Raw genomic sequence first — 13,894 nt, forward strand, 5'->3', positions numbered from 1 at the left:
TCAAAGTGTACGTCCCACATGATCAGGCAGTCCCTCTCTGGGAATATATCTAGCAACAATCAAAGGGCCAATATAAACAGATATTTGTGTAAGTGTATTCACTGTATCATTATTTATGGTAGCAAAACCCCTGGAAAACCCTAACTGTCCATTAATGGGATTGTTTAATGGATGATGGTACAACCACACCATGCTATATTGGGCCTCTTTTAAAATCGAATGATGGAAATGTGTATTATAGATTTGGAATGATGCCCACGATAGAAGCTTTCGATACTCTTTTAACAAAACCTTATTGAACACCCAGGGAGTTCCAGACTCTGTTCTGTGCCCCAGGACTACAGTGTTACGTGGAACAGACAAGATCCTTGCCCTCAAGCGGCTAAAATTGTCCTGGGGAAAACAGATACTCGACAAACAGCACGGCCAAATACCACCTAATACCAGATAGTGATGGGGTCCGGAGGACAGATGAAGCAGGTGCAGGGGACAGGTGTGGCAGGAGGCTCTGTGTTGGATGGAAAGGTCACAGAAGGGCTGTCTGAGGAGCTGGTAGAGAGGGCTTATGGAACATTTGGGAATGTCATGTGCAAGAGGACCTGAGGTTGGAGCATGCCTGGTGAGTCCTGGAGAAACTCAAGCGAACAGATAACATTCTAGAACAGTTTGTATGATCCTTGGCTAATGATCCCAGTTTGTTCTTTTTAAAACTTGTGCGTGCTCACACGGGCTCATGTATGCAAAGGAAATCATGTGAAATAGTGAATGGGAGCTACATCCCAGGGGAAGGTGGGCGAGGGGACTTCCAGCTCATTTTATAAAAGTTCCTGAGAGTGGCAGGAACTTTGTGCGCTCCTTAAGTGAGGGCTCACCCAAAACTGTAAAACAAGGGCTCCCCCATCATCTCTCTCTCTCTCTCTCTCTCTCTCTCTCCAGGTGACACTGAAGACAGGAGGGGCCTAGGTCAGAAAACAGGTGGGTCCTGCTGACTCTGTCTTGTATTTTGGGACAGGAGCCCTTCTATCCTTCTATCCGATCCCTCTGTTGCCCTTTCTCCATTTAACATGCGATTTCCCCTCCAGGTCCTGAACCAGCCTCCGCACCCGGGCGAGGAAGCTATGGGCCTCCTGTGCGCAGGGCCTCCGAGGCACGCATGAGCTCAACCAGCCGGGACTCAGAGAGCTGGGACCACGGCCACGGTGGGGCTGCCGGCGACTCCAGCCGGAACCCAGCAGGTAGGAGACATGGGCAAATCCAGACGGGCTTCCTGGATGAGGAGAATCCAAAGGAATGGCGGTGACAGTGTTTTAGTCCATGTATTCTGTATTTATTGAGCATCTGCTACATACCACATTAGATGTTGGAAAGACAACTGAGAAACAATTCTGCCTCTAAACAGATATGTTTGGTAATATCTGTTTCCTGCTCTAATGCCAACTTTCAGGAAAAGGTAGGAGGATTTGCCCTCCTCCCTGGAAGCCCTGAGGAAAATGCAATGTGTCTCTGAGCAGAGTTGAGACACTTCCCTCTCACAGACCCACTCAAGTTCTTTATTTTTCTTGGCCAGTGGCCTCTGCTGTCCATGAGACAGGGTCGGTCAGCATGGCCAGGATGTCGCTCATACTGCTCTTGGCTCACTGGTGCCCAGTACCTCTGGCTGTACTCGCGGGGGATTTATTTGCCAAGAGTGCCCACTGGTGGGAGTCCTTGGTTCATGGACTTTGGGAAAAATGTCTGCTGGATGAGAGAGATCAAAGCTCCCTGCCTCCTGTGGGATCCCTTAGAGCCACTTCATTTCCTTTTTAAGCGAGGACATGAGGCTGTGTCCAAACTTGGGTGGGCTGAATATTCAGGTCCCATATTGACCTCTGGCTTCTCTTCCTCAATAGTGGGTCTGCAGCTTAGTCCCTCTTCTTCTTCTTGGCAAGAGAGCTGGGCACGTACCCTGTGCTTAATCCACTGTGCACACCCCCCTAATGAACCTGTGATTCAGATTCATAGAGAAAGGAGGATTTCTCAGCTCTGCAACATCACGAGATATTTGTTGTCTACTTACTATGGGCCAGATGTTGGCCCAAGCTCTTCTCATACATCTCCTTTAATCCTTGTCACAGCCCCCAACCCTGTTATGAAGACTTCTATTATTACCATTTTACCAGTGGAGACACTGAGCTCAGAGAAGTGCTGCCACTGGGCCAAGGTCACACAGCTGATCATTGGTTCCGGAAATTAAACCCATGTCTGTCCAACATCAAAGCTTGTGCTTGTTTTTCTCTTCTGGAGGTGAAGTTTTTATTAACAGTGCTTTTTAAAGAAAGCATCTTTTTAAATGGTGGTAAAATACACTTAATATTAAATTTACCGTTTTAATTACTTTTAATAGTAGCATTAAGTGCGTGCACACTGTCCACTAACCAGCTGCAGAGCCATTTCATCCCCAACTGAATCTTTTACCCATTAAACAATAATTCTGCATTCCGTTTTCCCCCAGCCCCTGGTAACCACTAACCACTATGGATTAGCTTATTCTTGGCATCTCATATAAATAGAATCACATAGTATGTGACCTTTTGTGACTGGCTTCTTTCACTGAGCATCCTGTGTCCAGGGTTCATTCATGTTGTGGTATGTATCACAACCCGGAATTCCTTTTTAAGGCTAAATAAGATCCCCGTGCATGGATAGACATTTTGTTTATCCATTCATCTGTTGATTGATCTTTGGGTTGTTTTCACATTTTGGCTGTTCTGAATAATGAACATTGATGTGCAAATATCCATTTGAGTCTCTGCTCTTAATTGGGTGGGGGGGGTAGGTCTATGCCTAGAAGTGAGATACCTGGACCATATGGTAATTGTATGCTTAATTTTTTAGGAACCATCCATTCTGGTTCTACAGCAGCTTCACCAGTTTACATTCTCACCAGAAATACACAGGCTTCCAGTTTCTGCACATTTTCACCAACATTTGTGTAGTGTGTGTATGTGTGTACCCATCCTAATGCATGTGAACGGGTATCTCATATTTTTTATTTCCATTTCCTTGATGATTAGTGATGTTGAGCATCTTTTCGTGTGTTCATTGGCCATTTGTATATTTCCTTTGGAGAAATGTCTGTTCAAGCCCTTCACCCATTTTTTCATTGGGACGTTTGTTATTATTGTTGAGTTATGGGAGTTCTTCATATATTGTGGATATTAATCCCTTTGCAGATCTATGATTTGTCAATATTTTCTCCTATTCTGTGGGCTGCCCCATCACCCCATTGATAGTGTCCTTTGATGCACCAAAGTTTTAAATTTTGATGAGTCCCATTTTTCTTTTGTTTTCTGTGTTTTGGGAGTCATATTCAGTTACTCCAAATATTTATTTATTTATTTATTTGAGAGAGAAAGAGCGTGCAGTGGGGAGAGGCAGAGGGAGATAGAGAATCTCAGTCTCACGAACCTGAGATCATGACCTGAGCCGAAACCAGGAGTCAGATGCTCCACCAACTGAGCCACCCAGGCGCCCCTTCTTTGATCCATTTTTAGTGAACTTTTGTATATGAAGCCTGTGCTTTTAGCCTCTGTATTATTTTGCCTCTTGAGGGAAAAGACAGTCACACAATACTCCTGAGCCAGATTTGAACCCCTGTCCCTCAAGAGTCAGAGTAAATGCTACTGCCATCTAGGAAGTTTTAGCATCCACCTGCCCCATCTTGAGCTGAGTTCATTGCTCCCACCTCTGAGTTCCCAGAGGACTGACACTCAGCTTTAATTAGTGCTTGTCACCATCTAAAACATAGTAATGCCAGAATCTCTTTCTGAGAGATTAGAAGAAGTAGAGCAGTAGAAGACAGGGGATCAGTGTATCCATGTACCTTGGGTGTGTGTTAAAAAGCACTCGTTCCTCTGCCCCACTCCAGACCTACTAAATCAGAACTTTTGGGGTCAGGAACCAGACTCTGCACTTCTTAAGGAAACTCTTCCAGTGATTTCCGTGAAGGCCGAAGTTTGAGAACCATTGCTCAAGAGCCTGAAAAGTTAGATATATGAGTTTGGATGTTTTCTTGAAGGAGCTAGGGAGCCACAGAAGGATATTGAGCAAAGGGCCAGCATCTTGTATTTGTATATCATTCACACATCCCACAGTATGGCGACTCAAGTCCTCGCTGGGGGCACTGGGGTTACTCAGAGGGGCCTGTTGCTCCAGCCACCTCGTGCTACCTAACCTCTTTGTACCGTCTGCAGAAGGGACGATTGCAGCCCTTCCCGATCTCCTGCAGCCCGGATGCCCTTGCTGTGTAGTAAAAGGCGCAGTCATGCCGGCAGCCCTCGGTGATGAGCCAGACTAAGCCCCAGAGGGAATTCTGTCAGGAGTTCTGAGGGTGACTTGCAACTCAGGTCCCAGATCCTCAGCAAGAATCAAGTCAGCCCTGCATGTCCCATTCATTAATCCTGACACCTCCCAGTGTCCCCTTCTTTGCAGATCTGGGCCATGGAGTTAGTGCCCTGGAATAAACCAAAATCATCCTGACTTTTCTTTAGGCTGCAGAGTTTTGTCTGGGCATCAGTAGCCCTTTCATGTTGGTACGCCCAAACTCCAAGTCCAAACTCCACCTACACCAGGAAGCTCTTCCCGTCCCCCTAGCCAAAGGTTGCCTCTTGCCTCCATCCCCTGCGATGCTCCTTATTTACCTCTATGGCCATGTCAGTTCAGTGTCAAGGGCACAAACACCAGAACAGAGCACAAACACTCAGCTCTACCACCTGCCAGCTGCATGTTCCCATTTTACAGATCAAGACAGCAAGCTTTCAATTATTATAAAATGAAAAGAATGGCAGTAATCAGTCTTATCTTCTGGGGTTGCTGTAAAGGGTTAAGTGAACTGAAACCTCACAGTGGTCCTTGTAAAGTTCTCAGAACACAGCCCGGCATGCCGTGGGACCCCAGGGTGCATGATTATTCACTTTCTACCTCCTGGGGCAGGTATAACATAACCTGCCCCAGGTTATTTTTGGAGTCAGACGAACGTGGTTGAAGGTCCTAGTTGCTTCCAAGCTAAGTGACCTTGGGCACACTTGAACTGCCATTTTCTCTACTGCAAAATGGGGACCACACACGACTTTGAGTTCTGAGGGTTCCAGAAAGTGATGCTTATGGCCTGGCGCATCTGAACCACTCAGTGAATGTGGGCTATTACTGCTGTTTTATAAGCTCATTATCTCAGGGTCTGTCTCCTTCCTCCGGACCATGCACTCTTAGAGGAATTAAGATGGGTTTTGTCCATCTTTTCTAGGGATTGGCTCTTGGTAGACATTGAATGAGCAAGTGAGTGAGTGAATGAATGAATGAACAAGGACCCAAATGAACAAACCACAGTGCTACTGCAGGACCCCAGCCAAAGGTTGCAAATTACCTGCTGTCATTAGCATTCAAGCACCCCTCCAGCAACAAAGAGCTGAGTTCAGGAAAGGTGGGATCCAGACCAGTGAAATGCACGAGGACAGAGCTTTCTTCCAGAAATGTCATACCTTCTGGATGTATGTACACAGGCACTGCTATGTACATTATCCCCTTGGATCCCCCAGTAGCTGCGCAGGAGACAGTAGCATCTGATGGTCTCAGGCAGAATCTGGAGACCAAATGCTTGAATTAAAACCCTGGCTCTGCCACACCAATAAGGAGACATTAGTGAGCTCCTTAGTCCTCTGTGTCCAGCTTCCCCATTTGTAAAATGGAGATAATAAAGCACCCACTTCATGTGGTATAGAGATTAAATAGGTAATATTTAAAGTCCCTGAAACATGGAACATGGTAAGCATTAAATAAATGTTAAGTCATTATTATCCTATAGTTATCCTATAGACAGAGCTGTTGCCTCCATGAGACATTTGAGGTTCAGAAAAGGTGATGACCAGCCCAAGTCACACAGTTTATATGAGAAGCTGGAGGCAGAGCTAGGTGTGTGTGAAAACGGAGACCAGAGTCAACAATAATAATATTTAGGGCATCTGGTGGCTCAGTGGGTTAAGCCTCTGTCTTCAACTCAGGCCATGATCTCAGGGTCCTGGAATTGAGCCCCGAATCAGGCTCTCTGTTCAGCAGGGAGCTTTCTGCCTGCCTCTCTGCCTACTTATGGTCTCTCTCTCTTTCTCTCTGTGTCAAATAAACAAAATCTTTAAAAAAATATATTAATATTTAGAGTTTACTCTAATAATAATAATATTTAGAGTTTACTCCATGCTAGGTGCTATTCTGGGCCCTTTGCTTGTACTGTACCATAGCATCTCTGTGCAACCCTAGGAGGGAGGTACTATTTTGCAGATCAGGAGACAGAGGCCCAGAGAGGGCAAGACACTTGCAGAAGGTCACACAGGTGGAGACAGCATCATGAAACCTTTGCTTTTTGCCCCCCGTGTCACTGCTGTGACTTGCACAGGGGGTCTGAGTGTGGCACAGAGAGAAGGCACGGAGAGGAGGAGGGGGTCTGCACTCAGTTCAAACCCAGAAGGCATTGCCTCGTGCCAGCAGACCAGTTCAAGGCTTCCTCCTGCTTCCACTCTGTGTCCGCATGTGCGGGTATGTGCGCGCGCACGCGCAGAACAAGACAGGTTCTTTCTTTTCCCCTGCAGGTTTGCGACGGGCCAACTCCGTGCAGGCCTCCAGACCCGCCCCGGCCACCATGCAGAGCCCCGCGCCACCCCAGGCCGCACAGCCAGGTACCTGCCGCCTGCCCACCCAGACTGTCACTCAGCTGGGACCCCGGTATCTCCTGTCCTTGCTTCCAGAGCCCGCCCGGCTTTCTGCAAAGCCACAGCCACCACCAAACCCTCAGCTCTGCAAAGATCCTGACCATGAGTAATCCTCCAGGTGGGGAAGATGGGCACAGTGAGAGGGCACCAACAGACCCATGATGACAGGCTTCTTCAGGCTCTGTCACTCCCTTTCACAGTCCTTAGCTCATGCACCTGCCACCTGCCCTCTTACTTCACGTCTTTCTTGAAATCGATTCACTTGAAAAACGCAATGGAGAAAACTTGGTATCGCAGACTCTCTCAAGGAAGTGCTGGGGACCGATGCTCCCAGAAGTGTGAGAGTCAGGAGGACATGGTGACCAAAGAGATGAGTAATATGGGAAAATCCATACGAATATGGATTGCATAAAGCAGTAGCAATAATGCCTGACTGGTGCAGTTAACATTGTGTTATTTTAAGAGGAACCTGTAATAATGTGAGAACCCGGTATCCCATGTCCTAAAGACACGGAGCAGTTTGCTAGGGTTATCCTAACAAAGTATCATGCACAGAGTGGCCTGAAAGTACTGATCTTCATAGTCTCACAGTTCTGAAGGCCAGAAGTCCGAAATCAAGGTGCTGGCAGAGGTGGCTCCTCCTGGAGGCTTTAGGGAGAAGCTCCCGTTGGCCCACAGCTTCCTTGGCCGGTTGGTGGCCTTCTCCCTGTGTCTTCACACCGTCTTCCTTCTACGTACCTCTCTGTGTCCAAATCTCTCCTTTTTTAAGGGACATAGCTGTCTGGTGTTAGGGCCCACCCTGATGACCTCATGTCAACTTGATCGTCTGCAGAGACCCTCTTTCCAAATAAGGCTGCATTCAGAAGGACTGAGGGTTAGAACTTCAGCATCCTTTGGGGAGTTCAGTTCAACCCATTGCAGGGGGTAATTATAAAAATTAATGCGATGAAAATAGAACCACGCAGTGAGACTGTCTGTGTGCCGGCCTGCTGAAGGGTCTGAACCCAAGGCCTGTTCTTTTTTGCTCAAAAGGGAAATTCACAAAAGTTAGAGAGGTGTTAGAGACAAAGTAGCACCTAAATGAGACGTTTCCATGATGGAGTCGGTATTGACAGGCAGTGGGAACTGAAATGACTTTCTTGCTGTTTCTTGTTTCAACATTACTCCAAGCCCCCTTCTGTGGCTCTCCCTTGCATCCTATGCTATGGGAAATGTAGTTGTAAAGAATCCACTGGACTAGGAATGATCCCATAGTAGTGGATGGTGGAGTCAAGGCATAAACCTGCATATCACCTCACAACAATTCCAATTCCATTTCATTTATCAACTTTGTAGCAGTCGGTGAGACACAGCCATTTCACAGAGGAGGAAGCTGAGGCCCAGGAAGGAAGCACTGGGGCTTGAACCCAGATCTTTCTGACCTCAGAGACCCCCAGTGGGACCATTTTTGCATCCCTGGGTGCCTGTGGCCATCACCTGCTGCCTCCAGGCCTCTGTCCACAGTCCTTAAATGAAGGGGGATAGGGAAGAACACCCAAATGATACCACCTTGTCTGCTCTGTCGCTCTCTCTTTCCCCATTCAGGGCCTCCAGGAGGCAGCAAACCCGGCACTGGACCCGCAGGACGCTTTCCAGATCAGAGACCAGGCAAGTGTTCTTTCTTCCCATATCTGCCCAGTGGGCACCCCTCTTCCTGTGGGAGAGCAGGGGCTGCCAGACCTTCACTCCCTCTGCGCCCAGAGACCCATCTGATGAGCTCTGAGGGGTCTTCCTAATTCCAAAACTCTAGATGGTCCTCACTAAGATGACATAGCTAGAAAAAGACAGCACATACAGTGGTTAAGAACACAGACTGCCTGGATTCAAATCCAGGCTCCTTTCCTCTCCAGCTGTCAAGTCACTTAACTTCCCTGAGCCTCTGTTTCCTTATCTCTAAGATGGGCATAACCTCACAGAGTCGATGGGAAGATTAAGCAAACCAAGACATATAAAACCTTAGCCCATGGCCTGGAGTGGATTAGGATCATGCTAAGTGATGGTGATTCTTCATATGAGGAGTATGACTCATATCAGTTACTAGAGCTACGGCTTACTCATTGCTTTCTAGCTCACCAGGTACTGTTTTAAGTGCCGTCCATGTAGTAATTTTTTAAAAGAATATCTACTAGTTTTGAGCACCTCTAGGTATTACAATTCCCATTTTACATGTGAGGAAACTGAGGCTCAGAGACATTAAGTAACTTGCCCCGGGACACACAGCAGAGAGGCCCATGGCACTGCCTACTGAGTCTGGGTGCCCGGGAACCCATTTTTGCAAGCTTCCCTAGGTGGTTTTGATAAAGGCAACATTCAGAGGACCCGTGAATAACATGATGCAGTACCCCTGTCCCCCGTCAGCTGGTTGTGGTGATCCTCCATGGCTGGTCTGGGTGATTCTGGTCCCCTGGCCTCCTGTCAGCTAGATCTGGCAATCCTCCACGGCTGGGCTGCATGGTTCTGGTACCTTGCCAAACACATGGTATACAGTAGGTGCTTATCACTAGCAGTAACACTGCAGCAGTTGCTGATGTCACCGCACAGAGACTCAGCTGACTCTTTCCCGCCCTCTCCCCATCTCCCCTGCAGAGGTGGCTCCCGGTGACTCTGGCTATGCAGGGGCCACTGCCCCACCCCGGGAGGAGAGAACAGGGGGAGTTGGGGGCTACTCAGCGGTTGGCGCCAGGGACGACCGAGCGGGCCCCCCACTGGGCCCCTATTCCCAAGCCTCTGCTGCTGCCCCCCAGCCTGCCGTGGCCCCTGCCCGCCAGCCCCCACCCCCAGAGGAGGAGGAGGAAGAAGCCAACAGCTACGATTCGGATGAAGCAAGTAGGTGGCACTTACGGGAGGAGTGTCTGGGGAGAGTCACTCTGGGGTGTCGTCCCCGGGGGCAGAGGAACAGGCCCCTGTATGCCAAGCCTAATAAACATACCAACCAAGTTATAAAGATACAGGTTGGTGTTACTAACTTCACAAAGCAACATCAGCTTTCTAAAGAATAGAAGCTATGTGTATTTTTATTGTGATAAACACGGAACATCAGAGCTACCGTCTGCATCATTTTAAAGAATATGGTTTGACTGTATTTGCGATGCTCAGTTTGGTGGTTCCTCAGCGAGTCAGACGGAAATATCACATGGCCCAGCATTTCATGTCTTTCTTTCTAGCTAGATGTATGTACTTTGATAGCCTCTAAAACTCTTTAACGTATATCTTCTAGAAGTAATATCTTAACCATAATTTAAAAATTCCTAGACATTTCCTCCTACATCCATCCCTTCAATGACTTGTAAAGTGCCTGTTCTAGGCCTTGCCCATTCAGTCCCAGAGTCCTAGGGACACACATGCACAATACACCCCAGTGACAGTCATCCTGGGTGTGTCGGAGCAGCAAGGGAGAGCTGCCATGGCCTTTGTGTGCCGGAGGGAGACATGGATGGACGAGTGTCTGGATCTAATATGTATTGTGGGGTTGGGAGCATTGCAAGAGCTCCTAGTCAGGGGGACAGACAGGACACAGATGGAAGAAGTGACCCATGGTCATTTTCAGTGGCCTGGCTTTGACCCGTCCTGTCGCCTCTCCTTGATGGAAAATGGCAGAATATTCCAGGCAGAGGCAAAAGCAAATGCTCAGACTCATTTCTTCCTGTTGTGACTATGTGAGCACTGACTGTGTCCTCTGTACTGTGCCCAGTGGGGACACAGCAATGAACGAGACAGTCACAGCCCTTGCCCTTGCCGTCAGGGGGCTCTCGGTGTAGCAGGATGGGAAATCAGTAACTGGGCAGCTGCACACACGATTAAGTGAGAGTAAGTGACCACAGGTGTGCTGAGAGCTCCGAAGGAAAGGAGGGTCTACCAGGATGGGGTGTCCAGAGCAGTAGGGAACCCACTGTAGGCTCAGTGCCTCCACCAGGCTGGGCACATAGTAAGTACTTAGGAAATGTTTGCCGAGTGACTGAACGAATATTCTCTTGGTTCCTGCCTCGGCCTCCTTCAGCCACCCTGGGTGCCCTGGAGTTCAGCCTTCTCTACGACCAGGACAATAGCTCCCTGCACTGCACCATCATAAAAGCCAAAGTAAGTGAGAGGCCAAGCTGGGGACCTCTCAGAATGCTCAGGCATGTCTTGGGGACTTGGAGATGGCATGGGTGACCGGGCCTGTCTATGTCTGACAGTGACAGTGATGAGAAAGGGGCAGGAATTAGCCATGGATGCTTCCTTTGGAGGACTTCCTTTGGGGGGTGGGTGTAGGGGGGGTTTCACCGGGCTGTCGCTGCCTCCTGGGAGTGGAGGCAGCCGCCAGTCAAGGGCAGAGCTGAAATGGGCCAGGCTATGTCCGCAGCCTCTGGAGGGACTGAAGCAGAGGGGCTGCCTGGCAGTGATGCCAGCCGGACTTGGTAGCTAACAGGCCTACCCAGTGGCTCCTTGTGCTCCTATGACTGTCGGGCTGGAGCAGCAGCCAGAGGCGGGGTGGGGGAGGGGGCACCCATTGTTGCCGATACTGGGCCATCTCCATGCTGTGGGCTCCAGGGGGGAGCGATCCGACTCAACTCCGGACCCGGAGGAGAGCTGGATGATGCCAGCACCCAGTACTGACTGGAGCCCCCCCTCCCCCGCACTTCACCCCACTACCCCCCTGCTGCAAGCCTGGCACATGCAGAAGCAGAAGCAGGGCTCAGGAAGCAGACTTCCTGGGTTCAAACACTAGCTCCATTGCTCTCAGCTGTGTGATTTGGGGAAAGTTACTCAATCTCTCTGAGCCCCAGTGTGCCGTTTGTAAATCCGGAACAATAATGTGCCTCTCCCATAAGAGTATTAAATGTAAGGTGATCCCACGTTCCTGTTTGCCTAGGACAGACCTTAGCCAATCCCTGTGACCCTGCCGGAATAATGAAAAGCTCCCCTTTTTGCTCATAATATGTCCCGGTTTGGATGATAAACGAGGCTAAAGCTTAGCACAGCTCCTGGATCAACATGCCCAGGGCACATCTTCAGCAGGTTTTGCTGAGCACCTGTTCCGTATCAGTGCCTGTAGTGAGCGCTTACATGCCCCAACAACACAGTGAGATCAGCACATTCATTGGCTCTGGCCATCCTCCTGGAAACCTTGGAAGGTAGGGACTATTATTAGCCCCGTTGTACAAATGGGGAAACTGAGTCTCAGCAAACTAAAGCCTGAGGTCACATAGCTGGTAGGGGTAGACCTGATTTGCACCCAGATGTAATGGTTTTGCTTTCGGCCCATTCATTCAGTCCCCTCCTTCAGCTCCAGCCATGGGGGAAAGCCACACCATCACCACCCCTCAAGACGGGGTACAGAAAACCCACCTGCTCTCGGGCTGGGCGGGTGACAGATACGAGCAGTGTGTGAGGTGTTCGGCTGTGGGATTAGCTTTGGTAAACTGGCATGAGCCGCCTCGAACAGAGATGTTCAAGGTCAGATTTTAAAAGCATGGTGTCTGCCAGTTTGCAGCCTTGGCAATCCCCAGCAGTCATTCCAGAAATGCTCATTACATGCCTACTCTGTACCAGGCACTTCCTAAAAGCTGGGGATCCTAGCATGAGCTAGAACTGGGCCCTGCCTTCACCGACTTCATGTCGGGGAAATGGCCAAGAAACTGTGGCTGTGGCATTTCCTGAGTATCATAGGCTTTCCACGATGATTTCATTCTGCTTAATCTTCACAGCAACTTAGGAGGAAGTTTCTATCGTCTTTCCCATTTTACAGACAACAAAACTGAGGCACAGAGCTTAAGTGACTTGCCCAGATCACATACCAGGAAGTGGCAGAGCTGGGATTTGAACCCAGGAAGTCCTGCTCAAGAGCCTGTGCTCTTACCTATGAGGCTATACTGCCAGCTTTCCCCCTATCTCCTACTTTGTGGCACCCTCTCCCCATTGTCCACACCCACTAGTGCTATACCCAGAGCTCACCCTTCACAGGTGAGGTCTCAGTTAATCCCCCCAAAACCCCACGAATAGGGACTGCAAACAGTCCCACTGAACAGATAGGGAAACTGAGGCCACAAAGATGCATGGCTTTGGGATTAGTACTATGAGAGAGGATACCAGGAGCCTAGAGGTGGGAACACCTGCCCAGCCCTAGCATAGGACATTGGACAGAGTATGTCTGGGCCCCAGGAATTTGGGGTCTTGCTCATATTAACAATCCCAGTTTAATTACTACCCCAGGAAAACTCCCTTCCCCCATGGTGTCTCACTCAAGCTTCATTCAAGCCCAGGAGGCGGGGGTCCAGACAGATCCTGTGTTCCCCATTTTATGGATGGAAAAACTGAGGTCTCCAAAATGAGTGTGGGGCCAGGGCCAGAACTCAGGCCCCCTTTCCCCAGCTTCTCTTTCTCTCCCATCCTTGTTCTGGAACATTTCCTTCCATGCTAAGAACAACAGTCCAGCCTTGATGCAGAAATCACTGTGCACCAGGCTCTCGGCTCAGCATTTCACAGGTAGAACCATGTTTAAGTCTTACCACTCTGTGAAGCAGGTACTGTTATCGCCTTTGACAGATGAGGAAAATGAGGCTCAGAGAGGTTAAGGAACTTGCCTAAAGTCACACAGCTGGGAAGTAACATGGCCAGGCTCCAAACCCCGTTTGCCTGATTCTACCATTCTTCCCAGCATACTTCATTTCCCTCCTCTGTCTTTGGAAGAGGAAGCACACAGGAGGACTGATGGGCAGGACAGATGCCAGGGGCTGTGCCTGTGACAGCTGAGCGTCAGGCCCTCCCAAGGCCCTTCATGCTGTTGCCTTTTCTGTCGCAGGGACTGAAGCCCATGGATTCCAACGGCTTGGCAGATCCCTACGTGAAGCTGCATCTCCTGCCGGGAGCCAGCAAGGTACCATATGGCCTGGACCTCTCAGCAGACTGGGCACATGGGCCCTGGCAGGCACCCAAGGTTCCCAGATCAGAGCCTAAAATAGCCCCCCTAACTGGCCCCAAACGCCCCTCCTTCCTGAGTGGCAAAGTCCTTGCAAGGGGTATGGGGTAGACCATGAATTATTCCCCTTCGAGGGGCAGGTGCTCTGCCCATGTCTCCAGCCAAGAAATGGGGGCTGCAGGGAGCTGCCGAAGTCCAGGAGAGAAGCAGAAGCCCCAAT

At 49.4% G+C, this 13,894-nt stretch overlaps 1 protein-coding gene across 6 annotated transcripts in view; it reads left to right on the forward strand.

Moving 5' to 3' along the window:
• Window positions 1-13,894, forward strand: part of RPH3A (rabphilin 3A) — a 257,663-nt gene that overhangs the window by 222,221 nt on the left and 21,548 nt on the right. For all 6 annotated transcript variants that reach the window (XM_045073643.1, XM_045073642.1, XM_045073644.1 and 3 more), the window contains 7 exons: window positions 937-975; window positions 1,083-1,235; window positions 6,618-6,704; window positions 8,322-8,384; window positions 9,363-9,602; window positions 10,774-10,853; window positions 13,558-13,632. In XM_045073643.1, coding sequence (XP_044929578.1) covers window positions 937-975; window positions 1,083-1,235; window positions 6,618-6,704; window positions 8,322-8,384; window positions 9,363-9,602; window positions 10,774-10,853; window positions 13,558-13,632 — 737 coding nt within the window. The remainder of the gene's footprint in view (window positions 1-936; window positions 976-1,082; window positions 1,236-6,617; window positions 6,705-8,321; window positions 8,385-9,362; window positions 9,603-10,773; window positions 10,854-13,557; window positions 13,633-13,894) is intronic.

This window comes from Mustela putorius, unplaced genomic scaffold (assembly GCF_011764305.1).
Source record: "Mustela putorius furo isolate JIRA1106 unplaced genomic scaffold, ASM1176430v1.1 tig00537248_pilon_pilon_pilon, whole genome shotgun sequence".
NCBI lineage: Eukaryota > Metazoa > Chordata > Mammalia > Carnivora > Mustelidae > Mustela > Mustela putorius.